General features: G+C 42.2%; 5 protein-coding genes across 11 annotated transcripts in view; 2 read left to right on the top strand and 3 right to left on the bottom strand.

The window, feature by feature from the left end:
- The window catches only part of ca12 (carbonic anhydrase 12), a 48664-nt gene extending 32946 nt beyond the window's left edge, over nucleotides 1-15718 (top strand). For 2 of the 7 annotated variants that reach the window (XM_088378932.1, XM_088378934.1), the window contains 12 exons: nucleotides 1452-1534; nucleotides 2274-2445; nucleotides 7700-7794; nucleotides 10378-10680; nucleotides 10797-10817; nucleotides 11908-12087; nucleotides 13264-13406; nucleotides 14127-14222; nucleotides 14299-14362; nucleotides 14430-14587; nucleotides 14659-14770; nucleotides 14904-15718. In XM_088378932.1, coding sequence (XP_088235058.1) covers nucleotides 10623-10680; nucleotides 10797-10817; nucleotides 11908-12087; nucleotides 13264-13406; nucleotides 14127-14222; nucleotides 14299-14362; nucleotides 14430-14587; nucleotides 14659-14770; nucleotides 14904-15406 — 1335 coding nt within the window. In that variant the 5' untranslated portion in view covers nucleotides 1452-1534; nucleotides 2274-2445; nucleotides 7700-7794; nucleotides 10378-10622 and the 3' untranslated portion in view covers nucleotides 15407-15718. The other 5 variants (XM_088378933.1, XM_088378937.1, XM_088378938.1 and 2 more) reach the window with 5 other exon arrangements.
- Nucleotides 337-6254, bottom strand: usp3 (ubiquitin specific peptidase 3). The gene is made up of 15 exons (XM_088378931.1): nucleotides 5610-6254; nucleotides 5426-5486; nucleotides 5161-5298; nucleotides 4983-5066; nucleotides 4799-4880; nucleotides 4613-4692; nucleotides 4325-4438; nucleotides 3884-3997; nucleotides 3661-3810; nucleotides 3267-3373; nucleotides 3022-3102; nucleotides 2831-2949; nucleotides 2589-2702; nucleotides 1448-1515; nucleotides 337-1209 (listed from the first exon to the last, which is right to left on the bottom strand). Exons 1-15 carry the CDS (start codon nucleotides 5698-5700, stop codon nucleotides 900-902), a joined length of 1713 nt encoding a protein of 570 aa, XP_088235057.1. The 5' UTR covers nucleotides 5701-6254; the 3' UTR covers nucleotides 337-899.
- On the bottom strand, nucleotides 7008-9739 carry LOC148397060 (boophilin-G2). Its single transcript, XM_088378941.1, has 6 exons — nucleotides 9548-9739; nucleotides 8575-8766; nucleotides 8138-8314; nucleotides 8018-8062; nucleotides 7696-7774; nucleotides 7008-7610 (listed from the first exon to the last, which is right to left on the bottom strand). The coding sequence occupies exons 1-6, from the start codon at nucleotides 9612-9614 to the stop codon at nucleotides 7529-7531; spliced, it is 642 nt and encodes a 213-aa protein (XP_088235067.1). The 5' UTR covers nucleotides 9615-9739; the 3' UTR covers nucleotides 7008-7528.
- Nucleotides 15719-18437: 2719 nt separating the features above from the next.
- Nucleotides 18438-24172, top strand: man2c1 (mannosidase, alpha, class 2C, member 1). Its single transcript, XM_088378735.1, has 26 exons — nucleotides 18438-18634; nucleotides 18705-18830; nucleotides 18902-19025; nucleotides 19111-19181; nucleotides 19262-19439; nucleotides 19506-19695; nucleotides 20076-20182; nucleotides 20257-20367; nucleotides 20439-20531; nucleotides 20599-20715; nucleotides 20774-20869; nucleotides 20968-21113; nucleotides 21322-21445; nucleotides 21517-21638; nucleotides 21714-21799; nucleotides 21934-22080; nucleotides 22146-22225; nucleotides 22300-22394; nucleotides 22571-22675; nucleotides 22741-22897; nucleotides 22958-23101; nucleotides 23249-23358; nucleotides 23437-23516; nucleotides 23578-23720; nucleotides 23779-23882; nucleotides 23959-24172. The coding sequence occupies exons 1-26, from the start codon at nucleotides 18534-18536 to the stop codon at nucleotides 24074-24076; spliced, it is 3075 nt and encodes a 1024-aa protein (XP_088234861.1). The 5' UTR covers nucleotides 18438-18533; the 3' UTR covers nucleotides 24077-24172.
- Nucleotides 24107-26812, bottom strand: neil1 (nei-like DNA glycosylase 1). The gene is made up of 10 exons (XM_088378738.1): nucleotides 26517-26812; nucleotides 25574-26047; nucleotides 25375-25494; nucleotides 25167-25275; nucleotides 25011-25095; nucleotides 24817-24938; nucleotides 24727-24754; nucleotides 24566-24633; nucleotides 24309-24495; nucleotides 24107-24233 (listed from the first exon to the last, which is right to left on the bottom strand). The coding sequence occupies exons 2-10, from the start codon at nucleotides 26014-26016 to the stop codon at nucleotides 24187-24189; spliced, it is 1209 nt and encodes a 402-aa protein (XP_088234864.1). The 5' UTR covers nucleotides 26017-26047; nucleotides 26517-26812; the 3' UTR covers nucleotides 24107-24186.
- Between the last annotated feature and the right edge of the window lie 90 nt (nucleotides 26813-26902).

Below are 26902 nucleotides of genomic sequence, written 5' to 3' on the forward strand. Positions count from 1 at the left end.
TACTACAGCATCACTGCGTCATATTTAGAGAGAGAGAAAAAAAATAATCAAGGTTTTCAAGGAGCCACGTGAGAGCAGCAGTGCGTTGTTTTGCGCAAAGAGATGCACTGACTCATATCCAGTGTGTGTGTGTTGTGTTTTGGACTAACAACAAAGGGTCACCGGCACCTTCCATGTTGCTCTTGAACATGAAAGACTACTTTCAATTCCAAGTAGAGAGCATGTTATCGAAACAAAATGAGCTGGCTTCATTAGAATTTCTAACTCGATTGCATTAGGATGCAACCTGTGTTGAATCTCAGGCTGCACCAATGATCGTTTTCACAATCAGACAAATTGTGGTTTTACATTTTTAATTTATCTGAGTCATTGAGGAAAAAAAAACATGGATGCTGTCTTCAAGTCATTGAACTGATTCTATGAGGAAATGTCATTATTTCATGGTTAGAAATGATAATATATAAAAAAAAACAAGTTTTCCACAGAGCCCGATCCTTCAACAAACATTTTCCATTAGCTTTCACATGCTACTTCAAGTACAAACAAAAACATCTTTCTCATTCTGGTCATGATGAGCTTTTGTCAGTCATAAAGATGTTTGAATTAAAAAGGCTAAAATGTCCCACATGAGTAAGGCGGACCAAATTTTCTACCTTCGGGTTAAAGTTAAGAAACATCAGTATGTGTAACCCGTACTCTGCAGGTGAAGAACACGATAACCGTAATCAGTCAGTAAAAAAATGACATTGGGATTGAAAATCCACCAAATTACAAAACGCCAAGGAGATGAACGCAAACTTACATTCTAAACCATGTGATGATGTCGTAAGGATATTAAAAAAAACAATAGCGGGAGGATTGCGGGGTGCGACTGAGGTGAAGAATGCAATTGGTCTGAATCACTGCGTTGCTGTTTCAACGTCATCGCCCGTGTACGCAGAGGCCTTGGCTGAAATCAATTCCTTTGCTCCGGCTGTGTCTGCGCTTTGTACCGCCGGCGAGCTATCCTCCGCCGATTGGTCTTTCAAAACCTTTGCGCGACACGTGTCCGACGTTGCGGCCGGCTGCTCGGTCCTCTCCGCGTAGAAGAGGATGTACGCCTTGGCCTTCCTCAACGTTTCTTCGTTAGCCAGCGTCACCGTGCTGTCGTTGAAGTGGTACCAGCGCCCCTCGTGGCTGCCGTACGCCGTGTAGTGGCCCGATCCCACCCTGTCGAAACACACGTGGCCTCGGTCACATTTTTGCAGTTGTCCAAAAAGGCTGCGGTAGGGATCAGCTACGTCTGGCACAACACTGCCCCTTAGAGGTCTATGATCAAACAGCGCCGCTACCGAGCATCAGTTCAATAGGATTTGAAAGTGGTGCTTGGAACATAAATTGTGGGGGGGAAAAAAGACAAGACATAAAATGTGGTTGTTTGTGATATAAAAAAATTTGTTTTACTTACCCAGAGCCGTGATGCACTACAATGGCCGCCAGGTCGTACAGACAGCTCTCCGCTAACAAATTCTGTGGCTAAAAAGATAAAAGTGAGGTGAGTGTATTTTTCATGCCATCATATGTTGCCTTCAGCTGTCGCTCAAATATAACGCCAATAACCGCTCACAAGTTCTCCGGCTAAAAAGATAAAAGTGAGCCGAGTGCATTTTTCATGCTATCATATGTTGCTTTCTGCTGTCGCTCGAATATAACTCCAATAACAGCTAGAATTTCCAGCTGTTTAGTTTTATTTTTTTAAAACCTGTTCTGTTGTGCTGCTTAAACTTGCCATCTGTGGTTGGATGTATCATTATTTATTGGAAATTCAGTAGGACAGCGAGAAAAGAAAGCAATAATTGGCGATAATAAACAATAGTTTTGACTAATTTTATGTGGACTGGTAAAAGAGATAGGACAGGACTAGCAGTACAACCACTTTTTGGTTGGGAGGGTTTATCATGTGCCAAACACTCCCGTGAAGAATTTGAGTACAAACGAGTGGTTAGGAACTTATCAGTCACAAAGGGCTGCCTGCACATTCAGACACGTGCAGATTTTCAAATGACATTTATTGTAGAGTGGCGCCCCCTACAGCTTACAACCAGTTTTTTTTTTTAAACCAGTATTTTGAAAGTCACAGCATCAGACCTGCTTCAGGCTTAAAAGTCTGTGTCTTTTTTAATTAGACAGCACCTCCTAAAAGTGATCCCGTGCAAAGTGAATGAGTAGCTGCTAGCTTTTTGCTGACAGACTATAAAAACTTGTTGTTTTTCCTTTTTCTTTTTAACATACAGCACAACTTTCAAAGTGCCCAACATGGTTGAAACAGAAGTGGTTACGGCAGACCGCAGTGACCTGATAGTACAATGAAATGATACCGGAGCGGAATCAACAAGTCTGAAGGACTCTGACAAGGCCCTTGCACATCTGTCCTAAAGCTGCGTTCACACTTTGCTCCCTCTGGATGTAAGTTGATTCCATTTCGTACTCCTTCCTAGCGACCTGCTTTAGTATGTACTTTTGTCGTCTTATCGCTCACATTCCTGAGGGACATTTTCTGTAATGGTCCTTCGAGTAATGATGGAGTTTAAGATTGTGTCCAAACTCACCTCAAGTAAATAGCCTTTCATGTCCAAGTCTTTTAGTGGAAATTCCACATACGTGTCCACTTTATTTCTCAAAAAGGCAGTCCAGTGGAACCTTTTCAAGTGCAGGCACAAAACCTGCATTTGGAAACAAAGACTTGAATTAAACCACAGTAAAGTGGATTTCCCCCCCCCACACACACTGGGTGACCAAGAAAAATATCATGATAGAATTTATGGTAAGCGGCTAACGACTTTTCTTTTACCTTCGGAAGCTTGCGAATCCAAAACTTCTTGGTGGACTTCTGTCGTTTTTTACATTTGTGACAATAATACAGCTCGGTTTCGTCCAGCTCTTCCAGGTCAGTGAAGCTTCGTAGGCATTCTGAAAGTGTCATTTAGCTTGACATTCTGCCCCCCAAAAGATATTGATACAGCAGACGATTTAATATCCTACCATGCAAGGTGCACGTGGGACCTGGCTCTTGATCTTTACTCCTCTTCTGTCTGAACCGACTGGGAATGTCCAAAGAAAGATCTAAATAGGAGAATAAGGAATGAATGTAATTCGTGTAAATATTACATAAATAAATCTATAATAAATATTAATATGTTTCATAATATATTAGTAAAAATCTGATGTGCTAGAGAAAAAAAACAACTCATTTCGAGAGGTTGATTTTCTTCTCGTAGGAGTCTTACCAAGAAACGGATCAAACTTTTGAGATTCGGTCCCGCATATCAAACAATTGACTTCATTCTGAAGGATCCCACCAAAAATAGACGTGACAACGCTGGGAGTGCCATTCCTGTAGCGAGACCAACGCGTGACATCAACACGCGTACAAAACATGCAGTGTTCAATCACAATGACGCTGGAATGTTCAAGTCAAAAGTAGCTCTGGATATAATTACGGACCGGACTTCTGAGGGATTAAAATGTCTTTTTATAGGAAATTATACAGCCAACCTGACAATGAAAGAATTGTCTAGTCGGTGGGGAACCGCAATGGACCTGAGAGACTAACAACTAACTATGTTTGTACCGTCATAAAAGCGAGTATGAAACACAAACGATCGTAATAGGTCACCGTACAAGCAGCTCTTGTCATCGGCGCTAGCGAGTCGGAGCCCGTCCCCGGGCGAGCTCGGCTCCGCTGCCCCGTTCTGACTGTGCTGGAGCTCCCTGTGGAGGTGGTCCAACAGGTAGCGCATGAACTCATGAGCATCCTGCTGTTGGTAGCCTCTAGGTGGGAAGATAACCATCATAGATGTCAAATTGTTATGAAACAAACTGTTTTTTTTTTTTTTCAACTTACCTGAAACTTGGCATGATTTTCCACACCGCATAAAATAGGGAGTCTGGACTGAAGGCAGTCTGGTTTCCTTGCCAGAGGGAACAAAAGGTCTTTCTTAACTCCTCCACCAGTGACCTGTTGAATATAAAGCAACACGTCACTCTGCTGGCTTGAGCACCTGCTCCATACGATCGCTGCTCAATGACAAAGCGCTACTGCGACTATAGTGATGATCAGAATTGTAATCGATAATTGTGGTTGTTAGGGGATGATGTAGAATTGATGAGAAGGCATGTCTGGAAATAATAGAGACAAAACTGTCACAGGAAATAAGATCTTGCAGAATTTAGGGGAAGATGAGAACAGACACAACATTTGCAGTAGGTTTCCTAAATGTGCACACTAACACTAGTTTGAGATGCATGCAGTTACTCCTCCTGCCAGACGGGCGGGGGACCTTACACACTGGTGTCCCCTTGGCTGCGAGTGTGGTACATCCTCCTCCCGGCCGTCTTACCGCTGCGTAGCGCCACCGCCGGCAAGCCCTTGAAATAACAGCTGAACCGCTCAATGTTGCTGCCAAGGAAATGTGACACCTTTGAGCTTCAATGTGTGAAAAAACACTTAGAACATTTCAAATGTGCCTTTATGCAGAACCAGTCGTTCTTTCGCTGTTTTTTTTTTTTTAAATGGTGGGAATTAGTCTTTTTTTTTTTTGCTTCAAATTCTCTTTTTTATTGAAAGGCTCACCTGAGCGACTGCAGGATGGCATTCATAAAACACGTGTTTCCCAGGTTACGCAGGCCAGTGGCTCCCAAAGCGGCCCCCTCCTGACAGGCACAGGGCAAATTACAATGCTGACGTCGAGTAAAAGTACAATACTGAAATGACTTAAGTTGGGACCGTCAGAGTCTGTATACAATTTTGGTGGCTTACATTCTCTTTCAACATTTTCTTGTCCGGAGTTTGGCCGTCTTGAAGTTTTCTTTTCCTGTGTTTGTCACCAGTCAAGGCTGAGCTACGAGAAGTTGTATAACACATGATTTTTGTTTAGTTCAGAGATAAGGGGAAAAAACGACACGATAGTAACTCAAGTTCCCCTGAGAGGGGAGACACTTACTTTTCTAAATTCTGGAGATATTCCCGTACTTTTTGGACATGCCCGAGTTTGGTGTCATTGACAACAAATTCATCACATCTGTAACTATAAAATCTGGATCAGATGCTACATTCTTCTCTAAAACACTGTCGATATATCTGCATGATAAGTAAGGACATTTTTTAAATTTGACACTCACCAGAACACACTGTAGTTGCCAGAATCCATGCAAACCGAATGTTGACTTTTCTCTTTCTCCTGTTTGTCAACCTTCCTTTGGCTGCTGCCTGACACTTGACTGTCCTCAAAGTGTTTCTTTGCATGTCCATTCACATATCTGGGGGAAAAATACAATCAATCAAAAAGTCTTTTTCGTCCTCAATAGACAATTCTGTGCACGAATCGAATGACGAGGGTGCAGAGACTAGATAACAATGTAATTGTATGGCTTGACAAGATCTTACCGTCCACAATGGACCACCAAGCAGGTGAGGCAAAGCCATGGACTTTTATTCGATCTGCAAACTGAACAAGATAAAAAGTGAATTAGTTGACGTGTAGTGTGTACGGTTAAGACCGATCGGAAGTGTTTCGTGTGGTGCAGCCTTTAAAAAATCAGCCCGGTCGGTGTTTATGGTGGTCACTCACCGCTGCAGCACCAAGAGGAAGGCGCGCCGTTAGGTAGCCTGGAGGAGTCGCCAGCAAAGCTCACGTTTGAGCCCAAATGAAGACACTCCATCGTTTTAAATCTCCGGCGAGGACGTCATAGAGTAGCGATCAGACCCAGAGATCACGGCACGCATACAAACAAAAGGTCAGCTAACAATAGTCACCCAATTAACATCAACTAGCTAGCTCACGTTAGCCGCGACCGGTCAACTACTTATGTTTTCCAGTGCACGTTTACTCCTTTTTATGCAGCACAACGTTAACTCGTCGTTTGCCACAACAGTCAGCGAGTGCGTGGGTGACACGAATTACCCCAAACGCGGGATACGCTAAGACATGTTGTAAGACACAAATGTAAAGGTAGTTATTGATGAATAATACTCAAGGTAATAGAGCGGTCGCAACACAAATGGAAATAACCTGAGGAAGTGACGTCGTCTACGTTTGCCGGCCGGGTAACTGTGACGAACAATGAAACAACAATGAGAGGAAAAAAAACAAGAAGTGAGACTGTTCATAATATATTTTTAACCCGCCCTTAAAATACAAGTTGAAAAAAATGTAAATCCTTTATTTGCTATTTCAATCTTAGGAAGCCGTGATGTAGTAGAATTTCCATTACGGGCTGCGTCACGCATGCGCATTTGAGAACGCTGACCCAAAGACGACAAGCAGACTGCTGGAGGGGTACTATCTTGTCTAAAATTTCAAATCTATCAAAAATCTTTTATCTTAACCTTTATTATGATGTCATTATAGCCATCCGTTTTCAAAGCACTGCACTGTTAGATTAATCGTAATGGGACCTTGTGACTTTCTAGCACATGAGATCTTGTGTAAACATTATTAATATTCAAAACATGTAAAAGCTAGCACTCAACATATTGTATTATTTTGTGGTCAATATACTATTAAAGTGAATACAATGAAATGCAGAAATACACCAGAAATTAGATTTCTTAACTTATGCCCAGTTACTCTTTTCCTCCTCCTGGCCCAACAAAAGGAGCACATTTCACATATTCCCGACTGGCAATACTGTTATTTTTAGATATGTATGGAATTATTTGCCCCCATTGTTTGTGAGCTCTTTTCAAGGTCAGTAGCTTTTTGTCTGGGCTGACAGGCCTGGGCTGCAAGAGTCTCAACTTGACATGTCTGAAGATGCAAAAACAAGAAAATACACTAACAGCTGGAATGAATGATAAACTTGGCTAAATAGTGAGGAAACTCGAGGCGGCAATGCAATATGCACTTTTGTTTGATGGTACCTTTAAGTTCCAGGCCTTGGTGGTATCCTTCTCATAACTACTTTGCACATTTACTACTTAATTGCTCAAACAAAATCACTCGTTGCATCTTATTTAGTTGGACGTTTTTTATTTGAAACAGCCTATCAATGGGGATGAAATGTTACAAGAGTTCAACACTTCCATTCTAAGCTTACATTGTTACAATCGGCATTTACAAGTAAAGTATGCCAGAGAATGTACAACAGTAAACAGTTTAAATATTGCATGTTGGAGTAAATTAGCATTGAAAAGCAAAACAAAACAAAAGCCAATCATATTTTCAGTGCCTGTAAAGAATATAGTATGGAGTGACTTGCTAATCTACAACACTGCAAAAGTTCCTATTTATTGCTGGAGTGAAAGTGTTGAACTCAAATGTCATTCAATAGAAAACAGAACTGTTCACAATGACCAATTGGAGCTTGCCTTTATGATTGCTGGGTGCTGGATGCTTACTTTGATGCCATATTGTTGCACGTGACAAAAATAAAATGTGCGCCTTTATCCAACATGCTCCGTAGAAAGTGAGAATCACGCACATAAGTATGGCATCAGCATATTAAAAAAACACACACACATACACACACACACAAGGTGTTTGTTGGGTTACGCCATTTCAAGACTCTCCCCCCTGAGAGGAGCTCGAGGTTGCTCGTCTTTTCTTATTTCCGCGGCCTTCTGCTTTTTCCTGCAGGAGGAGCACAGTCAGAGGTTACAGGAGACACATAATCAGCTATGTTTCTTTTTTCTTATCCAAAACTTTTTGCTCTTACCTAGACTGAACAGTCAAGACGATGATCGTGATGATGATGGATGCGACGATGAGCCCAATTAAAACTCCACAGATGATTGCTGTTGAAGATGAGCATCGAGTAAGTAAATCCAAATACTATGCAGGTTAACATCCCATTAAGTCTGTTTACGATGGGTGGACCAGACATCACATGCTTGGAAACATTTTCAATTGTGGCCACAACATGGGCAAACAATACTCCATAAAATAGTTGTGCCCATATTCTACCTATTTAGTGGTCAGGATAAAATGTTTCCATGTCATGCCTGTTTTTTTCTTTTTTGTTTACTGTTTTTATCTACCAATTGGCGTGTCTGGCTCCTCCTCTTCCTCTTCGTCATGGTCATCTAAGAGTACATGTCAAATGAATTACATCTGCTTTAAACGTATGCTCAAGATTGGGAAGGCGGGGTCACGCTCACCATGGATACCGGCACAGGTAGCGTTGCAACTGTCATGGTCAAAAAAACGGTTTCCATTTCCATGGCAGCCTGTCCAAAGGAATTTTTTGCACTTTGTGTGAACTGCATCGTAGTAATATCTCAGATATTGGCCGTTACATCCACCATTGAGCTTCTTCAGGAGGCAAAGTGTTGTCACTAAGAGGAAAAAACAAAGTCATAAATAATTAGGTTCTTAGCAGTCTGCCTTTTTATTTTTTACCACCTGGTGGCGTATTGCCCACATACAGTATAAATGTGAAGCAGTTATGTGTTCACTGTCAATTACTGAGCACGATATTAGGTGCTGGGCATCCAAACCGGCAAAAAATCTCATTTCTACTCAATATTTTTAATTATTATTATTGATTATTATTCTACTGAATGTAGCTGTTGGGGTTGCTACCGTCTAATCTCACCATCTTTGGGGTAGCTGCGTTCAATGTTGGCCGAGCAGTTCCTCATGCACTCCCGTTCGTTCACGAATCGATTGCCGTTGCCCCCCTCCCCTTTATATATGAACGGGTTGCACTGGTCTTTGTTGATGTCGTAGTAGAAAAAAAAGTCAAACTTCTGTCCAATGCCTTCAGATTCGGGTTGGTGGCAAAAGTCTGTTGGATGAGAAAAAAATGAATCAATAATACCATTTTTATTAACTATACTAAGCGATGACAAGACATAGTAATGACGTGACCGTTGCACAGGCCTGTGATATCTTTCCATAAATGTTTAACTTCATCACTCCCTCTTTTTACGATGGCAATAAAAAGCACCACCTATGTTAGGTTCCTGCCCTTCATAGTTCCTCAAAGGGCAATCCGTTTCATATTCTATCACTATTTTTTTTTTGCTCATAATCTATTTGAATGAAAAGTGAGCCTTGTATATTGTCTCAATCTCAATCAGTGATTGTAGCATTAGTCATTGATTGATAATCTTAGTCTTTAGCGACGTGTAAATACATCAATATTTTCTAGGATAGTACCAGCTTGTTACAAGTTAGCTGGGAGGAGGCTTCAGCTCCCGTGCAATTTAGCTGCAACTTTTGCATCTGATTCAGACAGCCTGTTGGGTTTGCTTTCAAAATCAAAGCCTTAAAAATAAAATGGTTTGCTCTTGAAGTGGAAAATCAATTGCAAATGTAGTCCCTTTTACATATCTCCTTTTTTTGGCGCCATCTTGCACTGAGACAACTCAACAGGAAGTCTGCTTTTATCGTGGTTTAAAACTAATTAGGCTTCAAATTCAACGTGAATACAATTTTAACCGATTTATAAAATAATCACGTATTTTTAGATATCTACTGTATTGGGAGCTTATCATATTTTTTGGAAACCAAGATTTTTTTTTTTGGGGGGGATGCAACAAAGATTGGAAAATGGCGGGACCTACCTGGGATAACAGAATGGCCGAGGTGAAACGCAGCAAAGACAATGGCAAAAAGTAGTAAGTGCTTCATCTTCAGGCTTGCCTCTGAGCGCTCGCTCGCTCTCTCACCCACTGAGTCCGGCTCGTAAACGACTGTGAGAGCGGGTTGTCGGGCCTGACCTTTGGACCAACGCCTTTCCGATCGAAACCAACGTTAACGAACTGTTAGATACTGTCCCAGTTGTTTATCTTTAATGCTCGCTATGCTAATAGTAATTAGCAGGAGGCTGTCTTCTCAGTTGAACTATTTGATGTATGCCAGAAAGATCGATAAGACAGCTGTGGCGCCTTCTCTGCGAGATTGCGGAAGACCATTGCGGAAGACCTTCTTCCTAATTGTTTTTTGCAATTATATGAAGCGATGAATAGAATAGACTTCCTACAATTTCATGAAACAAATTCAGATTGTAATTGTAGCCCGATTACGGGATGTCTCTGAAAGATTATCCTGAGTGATTATCCTGTGGTGTGGGGTGGGAGGGATTGTTCCTCTTTAGCTGTTTGGAAAATGCTCGCTACCGGCATTAACAAATTGTACGTGTTCAGTATTTCCGACAGCAAATCCTCGTGCGCGTAGCCCACTTGAGCCCACTTGAGCCCCTGAATCGGTGATAGTGACGTGAAACGGAACGATACGCTTTTGCCAAACGCCATTGAAGGAGCAACTCTCCAAAGTCAGTCAACAGTAAAAAATAACAAGGACAGGAGTTAAAAGTTTGTTTATGCAGTCGTGGCATTTTGAATTATAATTGGTTTAACATATCATATCTGAATATCAAATTGGTGTCCTATAGTGTGTCAAAATGGAAAAGTTGGAGCCCTCTGGTGTCAAAGTGTAAACACACACTCTTCACATTCTTGGCCGGAGACACTTGACAAAGATTCCGTGGAAGCTGTGGACTTGACGCAGTGGGCTGGTGTGTCGTTGCGCCCGTGACGTCAAAGGAGGCTACGATGGGAGACGCCGTGCGTTTAAAAGCGATGCGGAGGCTTGTGGTTTGTTGCACGGAGAGATCGGAACCAGTCAGAGGACGCCAAGATGCTGCGTTTGAGCCTCACACCCATCGCTCTACTACTGCAAGTGCTCGTGGCTGACGGTAAGATGCTTTCAGAAAAAAAAGAAATTCTTTTACTTTATTATTGCTGTTTAGTGAACTTTTTCATTTTCTTTCCAACCTAATTGCATATTAATTTACATATTTGTCTGTTTCAGGGGCCAGATGGGGCTACACAAGTAAGTGATTATACTTTTTTTTTTTTTTTTTTTTAAATAATTTTCACAAAGTACCTCATGAAGGCTTCGGTTACATTTGTATGGCAACAATGCATTTATGGAATACCCCGGCGGGAAGTTATTTTCCAACTTAATTAATAGATGGAAATAAGAGGACACAATCGTGAGGCATCTATTTACTGTAACCATGATGTATCTTGAATTGTTTGGCAATAACTATAATTGTGAAATCGCAAGCCTGCCAAAAACTTTGTTTTGCTTTATCCCCCAAATTACAAAATTGGTCTTTCTCATGTCCTGCCTGACCTATAGATGCAGAATTTGCAACTTCTTCAGTTGCCGTCTTTTCTTTCAGCGGAGGTCTGAAGGTCCTTTTTTTTTTTTTAATCATGCTTGCGGTTTGGCATTAATAGTTGCGGATGAGGCTTTTGTGCTCTACGTAGTAATCACACATCTGCACTTGGTGTACATGCGAATTAGGACATTATAATAAAGCCCTTTGAAAAAAAGCTTGGTGACGTACTGAGTCATGTACTCTTGTAAAACATAGAATTGAAGAGTTCACCTTCAATTAAGCTCAAAGCATTCCGGGGGTTGCTCATCTTAGTGGTCAAGAGTCCGGCCAGCTGGAGGCCACAATCCGAGTTCACTGTCGACTCATTCAGCACCTTCTTTTTGTAGAACATCTCAAGGAGCATCATGATATATCCATCTATCCATTATTAATCCGAAACAAACATCAAACCAATCTTGATGCTTCTAAAATTCAATTTAGAGACAGTCATGTCATTTCATCCAACATTTTAATTAGCATGTCTGTCTTATTGTCACGCCTTACTTCCAGCAGCCTTCTCAGCTTGGACTGAATTATATTTTGGTTGAAATGCAGTTCTCCAGCAGGTTTATTGAAAGTGTCCATTTCCCGTGCAGTGGTTCTCATAGGCGACCTCCATGCAGCTGGCATGGGATCCTTTCCAACATATTGCTTCATTCAGAATCACCATGTGATTTACTCGCACCTAAAGTCAGCTGGGTTTTGTTTGGCCCTGCCGTATAGAAAATGAGAGAATGACATTGATTCTATTTCCAGGCTCAAATGGAGAGAGACACTGGCACACGCATTTTCCCTACTGCGCTGGACCAATGCAGTCTCCAGTTGACTTCAAGACAGGGAAGCTCATCTTTGACTCATCTTTACGCCCAATTGTGCTGGAGAACTACAATCTGACGGGCGGCAGCCATCTTACTCTGAAAAATAACGGACACTCATGTGAGTATTTCATCCATGTTGCATGTCGCAACAAAGTTTCATCCCCAAACTTTTTCGGATGAAGACACAAATTAGAAATTTGGTTCTTCCCCAAGACCCAAACTTGCTCACATATAATCACATTGCCACAAAAGACATAAATAAATCTAGTAAAACAAAAAATACGCCTTATCATTTTGCATCCCTAATTTAAACCGAGTTAGGTAAAGTGCGCCAGGATTACACTTCATTTCGTTTGGGCACTAGAGATGAACAAAAAATAGATACACGTGAATGTGGTGTTAACAAATCACTACAAATTATCCTTACAAAATTGGAGCAGAAAATGATAGGTGGCTCTGGTTTGTTTTAACATCTACCACTTCATTTCTCAGCAGCCGTTTCATCAAATGAAACAGCGCCGTATTTATTCTGGGAAATGGTGAGCAAAAAATGACTCATCTCTTATGCCTAGCCTCACTGTTTGGTTAATTTTAACGTCAGTAACTGGCAATTGTTAGCTGGACTATGCCAACAATCTGCTGATCCACTTGCGGTTATGCAGACCAACAAACCAGTTGCTATAATTGCTACATGTACTGGGCTGATTGGCACAAGTGGTGGTACGGATCATCTTCTGAGTGTGTGTTAACAGGCTTCCACTTCAAAATATTCATCATGCATTGAGTTATAGTGGCTTGACCTTAAAGTAGCTCAAAGGTGCTTTCTCACGACTGCATTGTTTTGATTGCTAATGTGGATGGGTTGTTACCATGACATCAAAAACGACTACCCGCAACTGGTAAAAAGTTTGTTTTATTGATCAATTTGATATGACTACTGAAATCCAGGTCAGAGTCTATCAGTATTCCAAGATTTCAGATTTGGCGTTCTAAAGTAATTCATCCTAGGGTAACATACCGAACACAAGGGGTGCAAGGATTGACCCTTGAGGGACACCATATGTCATGGCCACTCGAACAGAATAGAAACTCCCAATCTAGCAACTTCTGTCCTCCAAGTAGTATCTGAACCCATTTTAGGATTGTCCCATTTAATCCCATTAACCTCTCTAAATTTAGGAATTAACATGCAATGTCCAGTTTCACATAATGCCTCATGATTTTTTTTTTTTTTCTAATTTTCTTTCTTTAATAATGAAAGAAATAAGTGGCTTTTGTGTCATCTGCTCAACAGTCCAAGTGGTTCTTCCCTCAGCGATGGTCATCTCTGGCCTCCCTCAACGCTACACTGCAGCTCAGCTCCACATTCACTGGGGCTCCAAAAACAATCCTCTGGGTTCGGAGCACACGGTGGACAGTAAGCAGTATGCTGCAGAGGTAAACAAGTCAATGGCATCTCGACATCTTCAGAAAAATGCACCAACCACATCTACCCACAAGTATCTCCTGAAGTAATAATGAATTCTGCCTTTGAAAAACTTTTGTGTCAATGCAAAGCAAATCGATGCACATTCCTCCACTTTGAGTCTCAGGAAGTTGCCTGCTTGAGATTTTTTTCCCATCACTGTCTTTACACTTGCCCTCCCAGTTTTTCCACCTACAATTTACATGTGTACCCAGCAAACCATAAAGGAACATTTTGAACATTATCACACAGTATTTTACAACAGACAGCCTCTGAAAATGCTTCATTTTTTTTTTACCTGTGTGTGCCAGCAGTTGCAGAGCCACATGTAAGGTGTTGTGGTCTGTGTTTCTTAGTGGACAGAAGAACTCCGTTGTCAACATGTCCTTTCAAGTCACTCCAGAATCCACCACCGCACTTGTTTGATGACATGTTGCTTTTGGAGTCATGGCATGACGGGACATAATCCAAAAAAAAAAAGCTCCATGTCCACTTTGATTCCCCTAAACTCGGATATTAATATATTTGGGTCTTATTTGATATCGAGGACGACCATGACTTTGCACGTCACTATAAACAGACTAATCCATTTACTGTATGTTTCTCCGCTCAGTTTGCGACCCTTGCGGCCCAGATAATCAGAAGAAAATCCATATTTTCCATCAGTAAGCCATTTGTGTCTTCTCTTACAGCTACACATTGTTCACTACAACTCCGAAAAGTATCCCAATGTATCCATGGCTTTTGACAAATCCGACGGTCTGGCTGTACTGGGCGTTTTCATCGAGGTGACCATATTTCGACACAATCGTCAATATCTGACCATATGACCATCTTACTTTTTTTTTTTTATCCCCCAAACAGATTGGGGCCTTCAATCCGGGCTATAACAACATTCTTTCATATCTTACTAAAATCCCCAAAAGATGTGAGTCTAACAAAATTTGCTCTGCTGTGAGCGTTAATGTGTAAGACACAAAACTTTTTCTTTCTAGCAAACCGGTATAAGATTCCCGCTTTTGACGTCAGACAGCTGATGCCTCAGCGGCTGGATGAGTATTTCCGTTACGACGGTTCTCTGACTTCACCGCCTTGTTATCAAAGTGTGCTGTGGACAGTCTTCAAGAATCCGGTCACCATCTCTCAAGCTCAGGTCTGTACAAATCAGCCACGAGCTTTCCCGTCTGAACGCTCACAACTTTTTTATATCCCTCATGTTTGCAGTATGACAAACTAACGGCAAGCCTCTTCGCCAACCAAGCCGTGCCTCTTGTTAACAACTTCAGGGGTCCACTCTCGATTGAGAACCGTGTTGTCCTGGCTTCCTTTATGCAAGGTAAGAATGAGCTCCAAGAATGCTGCCGCATAAGCAATCTCACATTAGCTTCAACGCAATTGATTTGGTTTGGGATCAGCTGCCGAGTTAGGACGCAGTTAACCGTCACGCTGGTATTCTTTGTCCACGACAGGAGTGACTACCCGTATGTCATCTAAGTGCATCTCCCAGAGGAAAGCACTGGTTCGCCAATTATTGGTCGGTGATTTGGATGAGGTCATTGAAAGTAGGCAACTGCCCAAAAGTACCTACAAGTTGCTCTCCCAGAAGTACAAACAAGCAGAATCAAAGCAATCAACGAGTAAATATAAGTCGGCAGTTAATAGGGCATCTTCGTTGAAGAACATGATTCAGCCGACAATGGCCTTTGGCTCGTTGCTGCAGCAAAAGTCCCTTGAGATCCAACAGTCCACCATCCCCAAGAACTTGTCCGTTTCTCTGGCTGAGGCCGTTCTCCCTAAGCTCAATATCAAAAGCTACCTGAGCTGCAAGGCGGACCTGGCTCCCGCGACCATCAAGTATCTCATGAGTGGACGGCCCCTGTGGCAGAAAGACGAGAATTTCCATTTGCTTGACCCCTACCTCGGTAGTTACACAATGCATCCTTGGCTTTTGCAAAGGGAGTTGGAGGACTAGAAAGATTCCCTCAAGTCACGTTCTGTAGCACACATCAACCGTGTGCAGCTAGCATAGTAAAATTTAAATTTTTAGTCGTGCTCTGCGTTCTCTAGCATGTCATCTGTTCTAACTAATATTATTACGATTAAATTATTGTTTACAATGTGTGCACATAGAAAATAGTTTGGTGATCATTTCTATTCTCAAACAAGCGCATATTGAACTGTCATTACGACAAAGATTGTTTGTGTTATGAAATGATACAGAATGAGTTATGCCTTTACATTGTCTTTGAAAAGCTTTAAATAAACTATTTAAAAAAATTAAAAACATCTTTGTGGATCAATCTGTAAAATATTCAAAAACAATGGTACAGTATGAGTATGAGTGCCCCAATACGAGTTTTTTTTTTTTTTTTGAGTTGCCTTAACCTTGAATGAACTGAACATAGTTTTACAGTTTTAAAAAGAATGAACCTGTGATTTTTACACACATTTCACTGAGTTACTTCTGAAAATGTGATGATGTCTGAAAAACGATGTCTCTCATTTTCCTCTTTGAAAGAATTCCTGCCCTGGAGTATATATTTAAGAGCTTTACATTACTGCGTAACTTGTGGTATGATTTTATCCAAGTTAAACAGTTGCTCAAATCCCTATGCAAGATCTCAATTAGCTTAAGCATTTAGAAAAACACACTTTTGGAAAAAGGTTTACCACTTCTATATCACCCACATAGCAGTGATTGGCATTTTTCAGAGGTCTTCATCGTATTTCCATTCGGTGTGAAATTCACGGCGCGGGGGCCAGACCCGGCCCACCAAATCATTTTCCGTGGCCCGTAAAAGCAAACAAGTGTCCACTTCAAGTCAAAATTGCAAATATCCTTCAATAAGAATTGCTTTTCTATCTTTGTTTTTTTTTTATGCTGTTGTTTTCTAACCTGATTTTACAGACTCACATTTAAAATGTCTTATTACAATTCAGAAGACATTAAAATATATGCTATTAGCATGATTTGAAAAAAGGGCCCATTTGTAATCTCAGCTCAAAACTAATCAATTCATCTGACGTTAATTCATTTTGTACCTGCAAGGCAGCTACTGCACATACAAAATGAGTAACTGTATGTACTTTTATGTGTAGCGTGCATTGTCATACACAGGGAACAGGAAGCTTGAGGTGAAGTGTGAGGAGAACACGTCACTGCCCACAGGAATTTCAAAAGTATAGGCAGTAAATCAACTGTTTCCTCACGTAAAGCTCTCATTTCATGTTTTTGGACAGTTATGGTTGAATTCATTGTTGATGCCATGTGGTTGTCAAGTTGATAAGTTCATCCTGTTCCTCTTCCAGACAATGCGGTGGCCTGCTGAAGGTCAGCACCGTACCACTGAAAGTCCCGGGTTAAGTCAGGACTGTGTCGTCCGCTCCCTTGGGCCTTCCTGCCTCGTTGGAACTATGCTCAGACCGCAGTCCAAACAATGAGGGGACAGGAGTCAACAGGCATCCTTGATGGTAGGGTGTGGCATGAGTAGAATGGATTCCCCCTACATTTGCACCAAGCCTGTACTTATAGCTGCTCCATGATATCATAATAAAAGGCTTCTTGGCTTCACGGAAACATTGCAACAAACATGTCCTTCCCTGTGAATATTGCCGAGAAAGTTTCAAGATGACCCCGAGCCCCCGCCGGCTTCCCAGCACTCTGCGGCATTGATCATGTACTAACTGCAGGAGCGGTATTACTTCATCATCTTTACAAGCTTTCTTCTCACCGCATTGCAAGCTACCATTTCCAAGCTTCACATCACGAGAGTTTATTATTGTACATTACGAGCGTTTGAGGGATAAATGTTTTGGGTTTTTTTCCTCTGATCTTTTATTTGCTTATACAATTGCAAAAATGCAGAGTGATTCAGTGTTGGCGCTTGATAATGTCATCATTGGTGCTCTGGGCCTTCCTTAGTGTCTGCACGTTGTGGCTTGGTTGTGTCCTCGTATAGGAATACACCTCTACGGTATTCCCTGCGATCGTTTAACCGTGGACTTCTGGTCAGCCAAGCACAAGGAAGTACTTAATGCACGGAGACATATAGATGTGGTCAAAATGATATGTTGAAGGTCAGCCTCAGAATCCGAAAGTTATATGAAGTGACTTTTTGTTGGTCTGGGGATGTTAGAAACGAAAAGATTTCAGAAAATGGGCAGTAAATATGCCCTGCCATTGGCAGGCCACCCGTCTGGCACCTCTGGCCTAAAGTCAGCAGGGTCCAGGGATCATTTGCAGCTATTGAGGTCAACCCGTACCAAAAAAAAAAATTGGATGGATGGTCCGTAAATAAATAAAGGGCAAAGATTTGGATTGAAGCTTAATTGAAGAGAACTGTAAGTCAAATAACCCCTCGTTATGAGTGAGGAATGCAGAGGGCATCTTTAAACATATCCAACCTTGACAAAGATGGATGACCGACATACATTTGTTGGATGTATAGTATGTATAATTTGTATGATACCAAAGTGATTAATGCAGTGCCAACATTTTTCATTCTGAATTTTCCAATATGATGTCTTCATCGCGCACATTTTAGCTGTTATCCTTTCCTGTTGCGATCACTTGACCTTGTCCTTTTCTTAAAACTGATCACAGGCCATTCAATTATTTTGTTATTGAAGCAAGGGGTCATTTTTGCACGTTTTCTGAAATATTTAAATTGTCATAACAGCCTTAATTCTTAAAGCATTGACACTTCCTCGAGCCCTTTTCTAAAAACTAAATAAGAAAACAAACAAAAAACTTATGCCCTTTTTACCTATTGATATTTTCATACAAGCACAATGTTTTTGCCCATTTGTCTGTTTATTCAATTTGTATATAACCATTTATACCCATCTTGTTTGAATATGCATAGGATTATTCCACGGGTATTTGCATAATGTAACTTTCATTAACTACAGTTACACGACAGTAACTGTTTTGATTACCATTGCTAGAACGGCAGAAGACGGCAAAGTGGAGAAATACTACCATCTAGCGGTTAAAGGGTATAACAGTCTTGACTTCTACTTCCGGGTTACGTCAATACGACCTTTAATTCTGTTGTTGCAAAACTAAATGCTATTCCGTTTATTTTACTTTTTCCGCTATGTACCACCAACCCGTATTGAAGAACCGGCGCACACTATTGGAGAGGGCCGAGAAGTTCGTTTCTGATGTTTACTTCACAGACTGCAACCTGCGAGGACGGTAGGCATACAAACTGCAACTTTCCTCTTTAATTAATTATCAATTTTTATCAATTATTATCTTCATACAGGTTATATGGAGACTCCCAGCCGGTGGAATCCATTAGCTCATTTATGTCATCTAAACGAATAACGTTCTCAGAGGCACAAACACAGAATTTCAGCCCTTACAAAATTGGTGATCATTTTGGGCCAACGTGAGTATTTTTAACCATTTCTAAAAAAAACAAAAATTATAGAGCAATACAATTTACCAAGTTTATTTTAGATGGTGGACGTGTTGGTTTAAAGTGGTCCTGGAAATTCCGGTTTCCTGGAGAGGAAAAGAAGTCCATCTTCTGTGGGAAAGTGATGGCGAGGGGATGGTCTGGAGGGATGGACAGCCAGTTCAGGTAAAAAAAAAAAGAAAAAGGCCTTGTTAGCTTCTAGAGTAGTCTTGTAGACACCTTGGTAATTTCCTTTCTTGTTGCTCTCTAGGGTCTGACTAAAGAAGGTGAAAAGACAAATTACATCCTTTCTGACTGTCTCACAGACGAGGAGCCACACAGGTAAATTGCCAATCGAAATTACAATCAATTGTAAAATAGCCCACGCGTGACATTGTTGCTTTTTTCTACTTTTCTTTCAGTGTGAACGTCTATGTGGAGCTAGCCTGTAATGGTCTTTTCGGAGCCGGTCAAGGGTCCATGATTGCAGCTCCGGATCCGAAAAGGACCTTCTCCGTGCGGAAGGCGGAGCTGGTTGTATTCAACAGAGATGTCAGGGAACTGCTGACTGATTTTGAGATGCTGATTGACATCGTCAAGGTATGGTCAGTTTTCTTTGAAAGCAAAATCAGGTAAAAGAGGAAAACAGTGTCATTGTTTTGATAGGAACTGGGCGAGAGCGAGCAGCGGGGCTTCCAAGCGCTCTTCACCGTTAATGAAATGGTTAACGTGAGCGACCCGGCCGAGCCTAGTTCCTTTTCCAAAGCGCACGCTCTGGCTCACAAGTTCTTCAGCCAGCACAATGGCCAAAGCCAACATACTGTCCATGCCATGGGTCACTGCCACATCGACTCAGGTTTGCATGAGAAATTTAGGAACGCATTTTTCGGACTATAAGTAACTCGTTTTATACTCGGGTCATATGCGACTTGTGTATATATAAAAATTCTAATTTGAACTGGCACCCAAAATCTCTGTTGTTTTGGTGGTTAGCAAATACTATTGTTGCATTACCACACGTGGCCACGAGGTAGTGGTAATGGACCAAAAGTGTGGGCATCACTGTTCTTTCTCGTTATTTTTAATTATTTTTTTTTATGTCTACTCAAGAGCATCTTTTGCTTTGTGTGACTTGTGTGTGATTTGCAGTCCGAAAATTCGGTATCTATCTACACACTGGTCAAATGTAAAATCAAATGCTTTTCTTGTATTGATTCCTTTTGACTGCGTCCATAGCTTGGCTGTGGCCTTACGAAGAAACCGTTCGCAAATGCGGTCGGAGCTGGGTGACCGCCATCCGTCTTATGGAAAAGAACCCTGAGTTTGTTTTTACTTGTTCTCAGGTAATTCATTCGCTCATCAATACGTGTCCAGTGTGCCGATCGGTCTCAGTTCAAATACTTTTACTGTCGACCAGGCTCAACAGTTTGAGTGGGTCAAGAGCTGGTACCCAGGACTCTTCTCGGAGATTCAACATTACGTCAAGACGGGACAGTTTGTGCCTGTCGGAGGAACGTGGGTGGAGATGGTGAACGCCCGAGCTTGGAAATGAGTCATCGTGCATTTTATTTAATGATCTTATTGAGCGTTGTCTGTCAGGATGGCAATCTGCCGTCAGGAGAATCCATGGTGAGGCAGTTCTTGCTGGGCCAGCGTTATTTCGAGCAAGAATTTGGAAAGCGTTGCAAAGAGGTAGGGGGGGGGGGGGATCTCGGCGTTATCGCTTTGCTCTGCTCCTCATCACTTTTCTCTGATTTAGTTCTGGCTTCCAGATACATTTGGCTACTCGGCCCAACTCCCTCAGATCATGCGCGGTTGTGGAATTCGCAATTTTTTGACGCAGAAACTCAGTTGGAACCTCGTCAACACCTTCCCTGTAAGTTGAAAAACAAAACTGACAAATAAATGCAAATTCAAACATCTGATTTCTACAGCACAACACGTTTTTCTGGGAAGGACTTGATGGCTCCACGGTTTTGACTCACTTTCCTCCTGGAAATTCCTACAATATGATGGGAAAGGTTGAAGATGTGAGTAAATTTAACATCTTTTTGTTTAGTCTGAGAATATATTCACTCATCAGCCCAACCTCTGACCACACCCGTGGGTGTATCTGTTCCATCCGCAGTTAGTAAAAACCGTCAAGCAAAACAAAGACAAAGGCCGAGCCAACCACAGCGCCCTGTTGTTTGGATTCGGTGACGGTGGCGGTGGCCCCACGCAGTTGATGCTGGATCGACTCAAACGGGTCCAGGACACAGATGGACTTCCCAAGTCAGTTCCTCCTTCCTGAACATGAACTCAGCAGTTCACACATGGGACTGGCCAGAAACAACTGCTCGGCCCAAACCCAGCCCGATGAACAACTCACCGTTTTTTTCTTATTTTTAAATGAGAAGGATATTATTCATTTTTATTGAAGTCATTACGGCATTGTTTGAAGTGCTCATTTCCATCCCTACTTCCTGTCTTTTCATTTCAGGGTTCACAACTCCAGTCCCGACAAATTCTTTTCTCAGCTTTGGGCAGACTCACATTTGCTGTGCACTTGGAGCGGTGAACTTTTCCTAGAGCTGCACAATGGCACGTACACCACGCAGGCACAGGTAGATACATCCGATCAGATTTAAAAGCAACAGGGTTCTCCAAATAAATAAAGACCTTCTCATTTTTCTAGATCAAGCGAGGCAACCGCCAGTGTGAAACCCTTCTGCATGATGTTGAGATGGCCAGCAGCTTGGCAATGTGTCACCACAAAACTTTTCAGTACCCCGCCGTGAAGCTGCAGGAACTCTGGAGGTCGTTTTTTTTAACTCGGCTAAATTGCTAACAGCTACTGTTACACTATCCAAGTGCGTTTTGATTGCGTTTCAGGCTTCTGCTGCTGAACCAGTTCCACGATGTCATCCCGGGCAGTTGTACAGAGATGGTGGTGGAGGATGCCTTGAGGTATTATGAAGGTGGGTTGAATATTGAGTCAAATCTTTTGGATTTTCTCAACCATGGAGAGCTCCGGCATTTGTTTATTTTGTCTTGGAATGTGCCTCAAGTCATTGCTGGATACGTGGATTTGAAATTGTCACATGTCTTTTAGATATCAAGGGAAGCGGTGCTGCTCTCCTTCAAGATGGCCTCAGAGCCCTCATGTCTCAGGGCGAGGCCACGGGTGTCTTCAACTCTCTGCCTTGGGAGCGCCTTGAAGTCCTCCAGATACAAGATGGCCTCAGCCAACACAATTTAGGTATGTCTGATGGGATTTAACATCAAAGTTATGGTTTTTTAATGATTACGTCTGTTGCACCACAGCTCTGGTGCGAGTTCCGAGCATCGGCGTAGCTCCCATTCAAGACGCAAAGCCTGCGACACCTGTCCGTGTGACTGTTCAGGTATATTTCATTGCGTTTGTTACTCCCTGCTTGTTTTGAAGCTGGGTGAATTTGCATAATGTGTAACATGACAGGCTGACGGCAGCGTTCTGATGGAAAACGGGATTGTGCGGGCTGTCGTCAACAAAGATGGCACACTGACGTCGCTGTGTTTGATCAGTGCAAACAGGTACTGTGATTTTAATAAAAGGAGATTGAATTTTTTTTGAACTAATTATTGTCTAAATTCCTTTTCTTTTCTTTTTAACCTAACTAAATTACCATTATGTCTGTAGGATTCTTTTGAGCAAAAAAAAAACCCCATTACTCTCTATAAAGTCTTTCTTCCAACGCTGTTGTTTTCAGGGAAGCCATCCCGGATGGTTTCGCTTGCAACCAGTTCGTCATGTTTGATGACGTACCTCTATACTGGGACGCTTGGGATGTTATGGATTACCATCTTCAAACAAGGTGTGAGTCATTGCCGTTCCACCCATTGGCATTCAATAACTCCGACCCCGCCCGCTTCCCCACAGGAAACCACTGGTGGAGTTACTGCGTCCTGCCCATGTGCTGTCATCGCACGAACTCCGTGGAAGCGTGGGCTTCACGCTTTCCATCAGTGACAAGAGCACAATCACGCAGGAGATTGTGATGGATGCCATGTGTCCTTACATTAAATTCAACACGCAGGTATGTTGGATTGAAAACGCTGAGCGCATTGTGGATAAACATCGAGAAATGTCTTCTCAGGTCAACTGGGCTGAGTCGCACAAGTTTCTGAAGGTCGAGTTCCCCGTACGAGTGCGCAGCCCCAACGCTACCTATGAGATCCAGTTCGGACATCTGCAGAGACCCACGCACAGGAATACATCATGGGACTGGGCCAAATTTGAAGTATATACATGCACAATATGAACAAAAGTATTGGGACATGTTACAATTATACCTCCAGAAGGAAATACACTATTGGTCTTCATAAGTGAGTGTGTAACAAGACACTAGAATTATTAGTCTGCTGATTTGTGGTTCGACCCCTTTCAGGTTTGGGGTCACAAATGGGCCGATTTGTCCGAGCACAATTTTGGAGTGGCTCTGCTCAACGACTGCAAATACGGCTATTCGGTCCAGAAGAACACCATGACGCTCTCCTTGTGAGACCTCACATCATTTGTGGAACATATTTGATCAGTTGTGTTGGGTCACAGTGAATGTTTTGACATCTATTTCAGGTTAAGGGCACCAAAGGCTCCGGATGCCAACGCCGATATGGGCACACATCATTTCACCTATGCAATTATGCCACACACAGGTCTTTTTTTTTTCTTCTATTTTTCTTAAAGCTTCATTATTAACATATTTGTTTTTTTTAGGGTCCTTCCAAGATGCCGCAGTCATCCAATACGCTTACAACCTCAACTTCCCTTTGAGGTTAACGTCGTGCTCGGCAGACGCAGCCGCATGGAGTGCCTTTTCCGTCAGCCCAGCCAGCGTCATCCTGGAGACTGTTAAACAGGTAACCAACCCGTTGCTTGTGTGCAATCGAGAGCGCTGATCGTCACGCAACGCGACAGGCCGAGGACAGGAAAGGAGCCGTCGTCGTCAGACTGTACGAGGCTCACGGCGGCGGCGTGACCGCAACCCTCCGCGTGATGTTTCCGGTCAAGGAGGCTTGGCAGTAAGTGACCTCAGCATGTTTCTTTCATAAATTTTTAAAAGGGACTCATGTTGAATTCTACTGTTTTCCTTTTCAGTTGTAATCTTCTCGAGCAAATTGACACCGCTGAGTCGGCACATGTGACTGGAAATGGAATTAGTCTCAATTTCAGCCCCTTTCAAGTCAGATCACTTCTGCTTGTTGTTGATGCATAAAAATTGGTCATTTTTGTTTACTTAAATATATTTCCAAAATAAATGTTTTTTTTATTAAAATTCTACAAAAGATTAAAAATAGTATTTGAAAATCCAGTGATGCTTTGTTTTTACTTGACATTTTGCCTTGTCAGTCTCTCGCTACGCCTCCGAGGACCTGCAAACAAAAAAGTGACGACTTCACAATTGAGTATTTCCATATTTTTTCCTCGTCAACTTTTAAAATCACAACCTTCTGCCGTCTTCTTGCTCGTTACAGGTGACTTGTCTTCACGTCGTGGCGTGTTCACTTTCAAGGATTTCACAGCTCGTCGGGTTGTGGCTTGTTTTGGCCGCGCATCCTTTTCTGTCTTTGCCGCTTTAATTTCCTTTTTGACAGTTTTTTTCTTCTGTGTGCTTTCAGATTGCGTTTCAGCCCCCTGTGATGATGTCAAGTCACAGATGTTACGTCATTTGTAAGTCGACCAAATCTGATTTGATGGCTTATACTTCTCTCTCGCTGCTATCATGATCCTCATCTTTTTTCATTCTCTTTTTGGCCTTTGGTGATTTCGAAACTGTTGTATGAGAAATGTTTGCACACATTAGACTTTTCTTTGCTGTCATTGTCTTTTTTTTGGGGGGTCAGATATTTTATGTCCGAAATGTACCTTTAGGAGCCATGGGGCCTGGATTGCCCTGTAATTACAATATTTGCCATTAGTATCACCAATGCAGAATAGTCATTAAGCATGACCTACTTGGAACCAAATAGTTCTGCCATTGTGGTCGCGTAGACTCTTCATTCCATCCACATAGTAACACTGCAGCCAGGCCTTAAAGGCAGAGTAGTCGGCCTTCTCTGGATCGTAGCCTTTCCCACCTAACCGAAAAACAGATTTGTTCTTTTACTATTCCGGATTAACCTTTAAATCTTGGCATTATTGTTGCGCACCTAAATGGACCACCTCCAGGGGAACTGTGTGGCACAGCCTGAGTAGGTCAGCATTCTCATCTTTCACGGTGACCTTTCCAGCTGGCTGTGAGACATTGTTAGATGTTGAAACATTTGTGGTGGTGGGAGGGGAAGATTGTTTCTGTTGAAGTTCACCTTTTGCTTCAAAGTTTCGTTCTTTACTGACTTCTTGTCTTCACAAGCATCCTCTGACTCAAGGCCTTCAAGCACAGCCCGGGCAGACACGAAGGGTGGGATTTTTAACCTACCAACAAACACACTTGAATCACATTGCGACTTTTCTACTAATATTGTAGTTACCTGATCATGACTAATCCATGGCAGGAGCACAATTTGACTTTACCTGTAAAGGATTTCTGCCCTCAGATAGTTGCCAATTCCATTGAAGTACTTTTGATTGAGCAGGACTTCACAAATGGGCCTGTCAAAGGCTCGGTCAGACAGGTGTGACACCACATTTTCCCTGCAAGGTAGTCATCAATGTGTCAAGTGAGGTACTGACATTCTTAGATTTGATGTTAATAATGAAAGGTGCCTGGAACCTGAAGCTGTTGTACTCAAACATGATGCAAGGTCCTCTGTCAGGCTGCCAGGTTCCGTGTGGCTGCCAGCTGCCGAACCTGCGTGCGTCCACGTAGCTGAGCACTTTGCGAGGCTTTTCTTTGCTATAAAAGCACAGATGGGCGTGTTTGGGCAGCTCATCCTCTGCAGTGAAGCGAAAAAAGCCCGACATGCCAAAGCGAAACACGATGTCCATGGGCTGCTGTGCCTCTTCGGCCTTCGTGTCATCACTCTTAATTGGCGTCAGAGTAAGCTTGACTTCCTTCCCTCTGGAAGCGGCATTGATGCGGTACGCCTCGCAGGCGAAGGCTACGTCTGGATTCTTGCTGACCTGGGACTTTCGGACCGGGCTTGAAAACAGCACGCCCTCGCACATTTTGTTGACAAAAAGGCTGGCCAGGTGCAGCTCGGGTCCTTCGGGCATCGTTGTTGGAATGCACTCAACTGTTACACAACTGCACAAAAACATTGGCTCAGTCATGTTGCACTGATATCCTTTTGACTGTCGAATTGCACTGCACCGGTTTTCTCATATGCTGCTCAGCGTGTGACTAAAAAAGTTGAAAAATGTTGTATTTTGAAAATAACAGTACCTATAAGCATCATTCAGGTCAAAATAGGCTCGTAGGAAAGCAGCAATTGGTATTTACAAGATATAAAGAGCTTCTCAAACTGCAGCCACAACCCCCAATCTTACCTACATATTCTTTGTTTTTTTCTTTTAGATGAGCTCCCAATGACGCCCGAAAGAATAATTCAGGTACCCCTTCATCTATTAATTATTAGACCACAACGTGCATATTATGCACAAGGCATAATGTGCATCCATGTCGGATTTTGTTAAGACAATTGTGAAACGTAAACATCTTCACTAGTTGTAAACGCTGCAAAGAAAGGCAGCGTAAATATTGACTGAGTACTTACCACGAACCAGGGAATAGACGTCACTTCTAACTTTATTTATGGAACAATTCGGATAACAGTTCAAGTATATTTGTGTTGAGGGGTTTCGCTTGGAGCCAGTGTCGTTGCGCTTGTCACAAACGCGTTTACACCAGCGTGCTTGTTACCAAACATGTTTTGTAACGTTACCGCCAACAAGCCATTCGATATCGCGAGATGTCCTTTGGAAAGGATTCTTTTAATTGTGGTTTTACAAAAAAATATATTTAATATAGGTCCTGCCAATACATGGTTATAAATATGCTAAAAAGTCATATTTGTTTAAAAGCCTTGCATTACCCGAGGGGTAAGCACAGTGACGTTTACCGCAATGCATGCTGGTAAATGTAGTCAAGGCACAGTTGTCA

This window comes from Syngnathus floridae, chromosome 6 (genome assembly GCF_059516105.1).
Source record: "Syngnathus floridae isolate MCC-2025c chromosome 6, RoL_Sflo_1.0, whole genome shotgun sequence".
NCBI lineage: Eukaryota > Metazoa > Chordata > Actinopteri > Syngnathiformes > Syngnathidae > Syngnathus > Syngnathus floridae.

Bases quoted from the DNA above. Each gene is read 5' to 3' on its own strand.
- usp3 (XM_088378931.1), bottom strand. From the start codon at position 5,700: ATGGAGTGTCTTCATTTGGGCTCAAACGTGAGCTTTGCTGGCGACTCC. The intron at 4,881-4,982 runs GTAAGTGTCTCC...AACTTCTCGTAG, and splicing joins TATCTCCAGAATTTAGAAAA to CTCAGCCTTGACTGGTGACA. The intron at 3,811-3,883 runs GTAAGTTGAAAA...CTTCCCACCTAG, and splicing joins AAAATCATGCCAAGTTTCAG to AGGCTACCAACAGCAGGATG.
- LOC148397060 (XM_088378941.1), bottom strand. From the start codon at position 9,614: ATGAAGCACTTACTACTTTTTGCCATTGTCTTTGCTGCGTTTCACCTC. The intron at 8,767-9,547 runs GTAGGTCCCGCC...CTCATCCAACAG, and splicing joins CGGCCATTCTGTTATCCCAG to ACTTTTGCCACCAACCCGAA. The intron at 8,315-8,574 runs GTGAGATTAGAC...TTTTCCTCTTAG, and splicing joins ACGCAGCTACCCCAAAGATG to TGACAACACTTTGCCTCCTG.
- man2c1 (XM_088378735.1), top strand. From the start codon at position 18,534: ATGTACCACCAACCCGTATTGAAGAACCGGCGCACACTATTGGAGAGG. The intron at 18,831-18,901 runs GTGAGTATTTTT...AGTTTATTTTAG, and splicing joins GGTGATCATTTTGGGCCAAC to ATGGTGGACGTGTTGGTTTA. The intron at 19,696-20,075 runs GTTTGCATGAGA...CTGCGTCCATAG, and splicing joins TCACTGCCACATCGACTCAG to CTTGGCTGTGGCCTTACGAA.
- neil1 (XM_088378738.1), bottom strand. From the start codon at position 26,016: ATGCCCGAAGGACCCGAGCTGCACCTGGCCAGCCTTTTTGTCAACAAA. The intron at 24,755-24,816 runs GTAGGTCATGCT...TTGTAATTACAG, and splicing joins GCAGAACTATTTGGTTCCAA to GGCAATCCAGGCCCCATGGC. The intron at 24,496-24,565 runs GTATAAGCCATC...ACATCATCACAG, and splicing joins ATGATAGCAGCGAGAGAGAA to GGGGCTGAAACGCAATCTGA.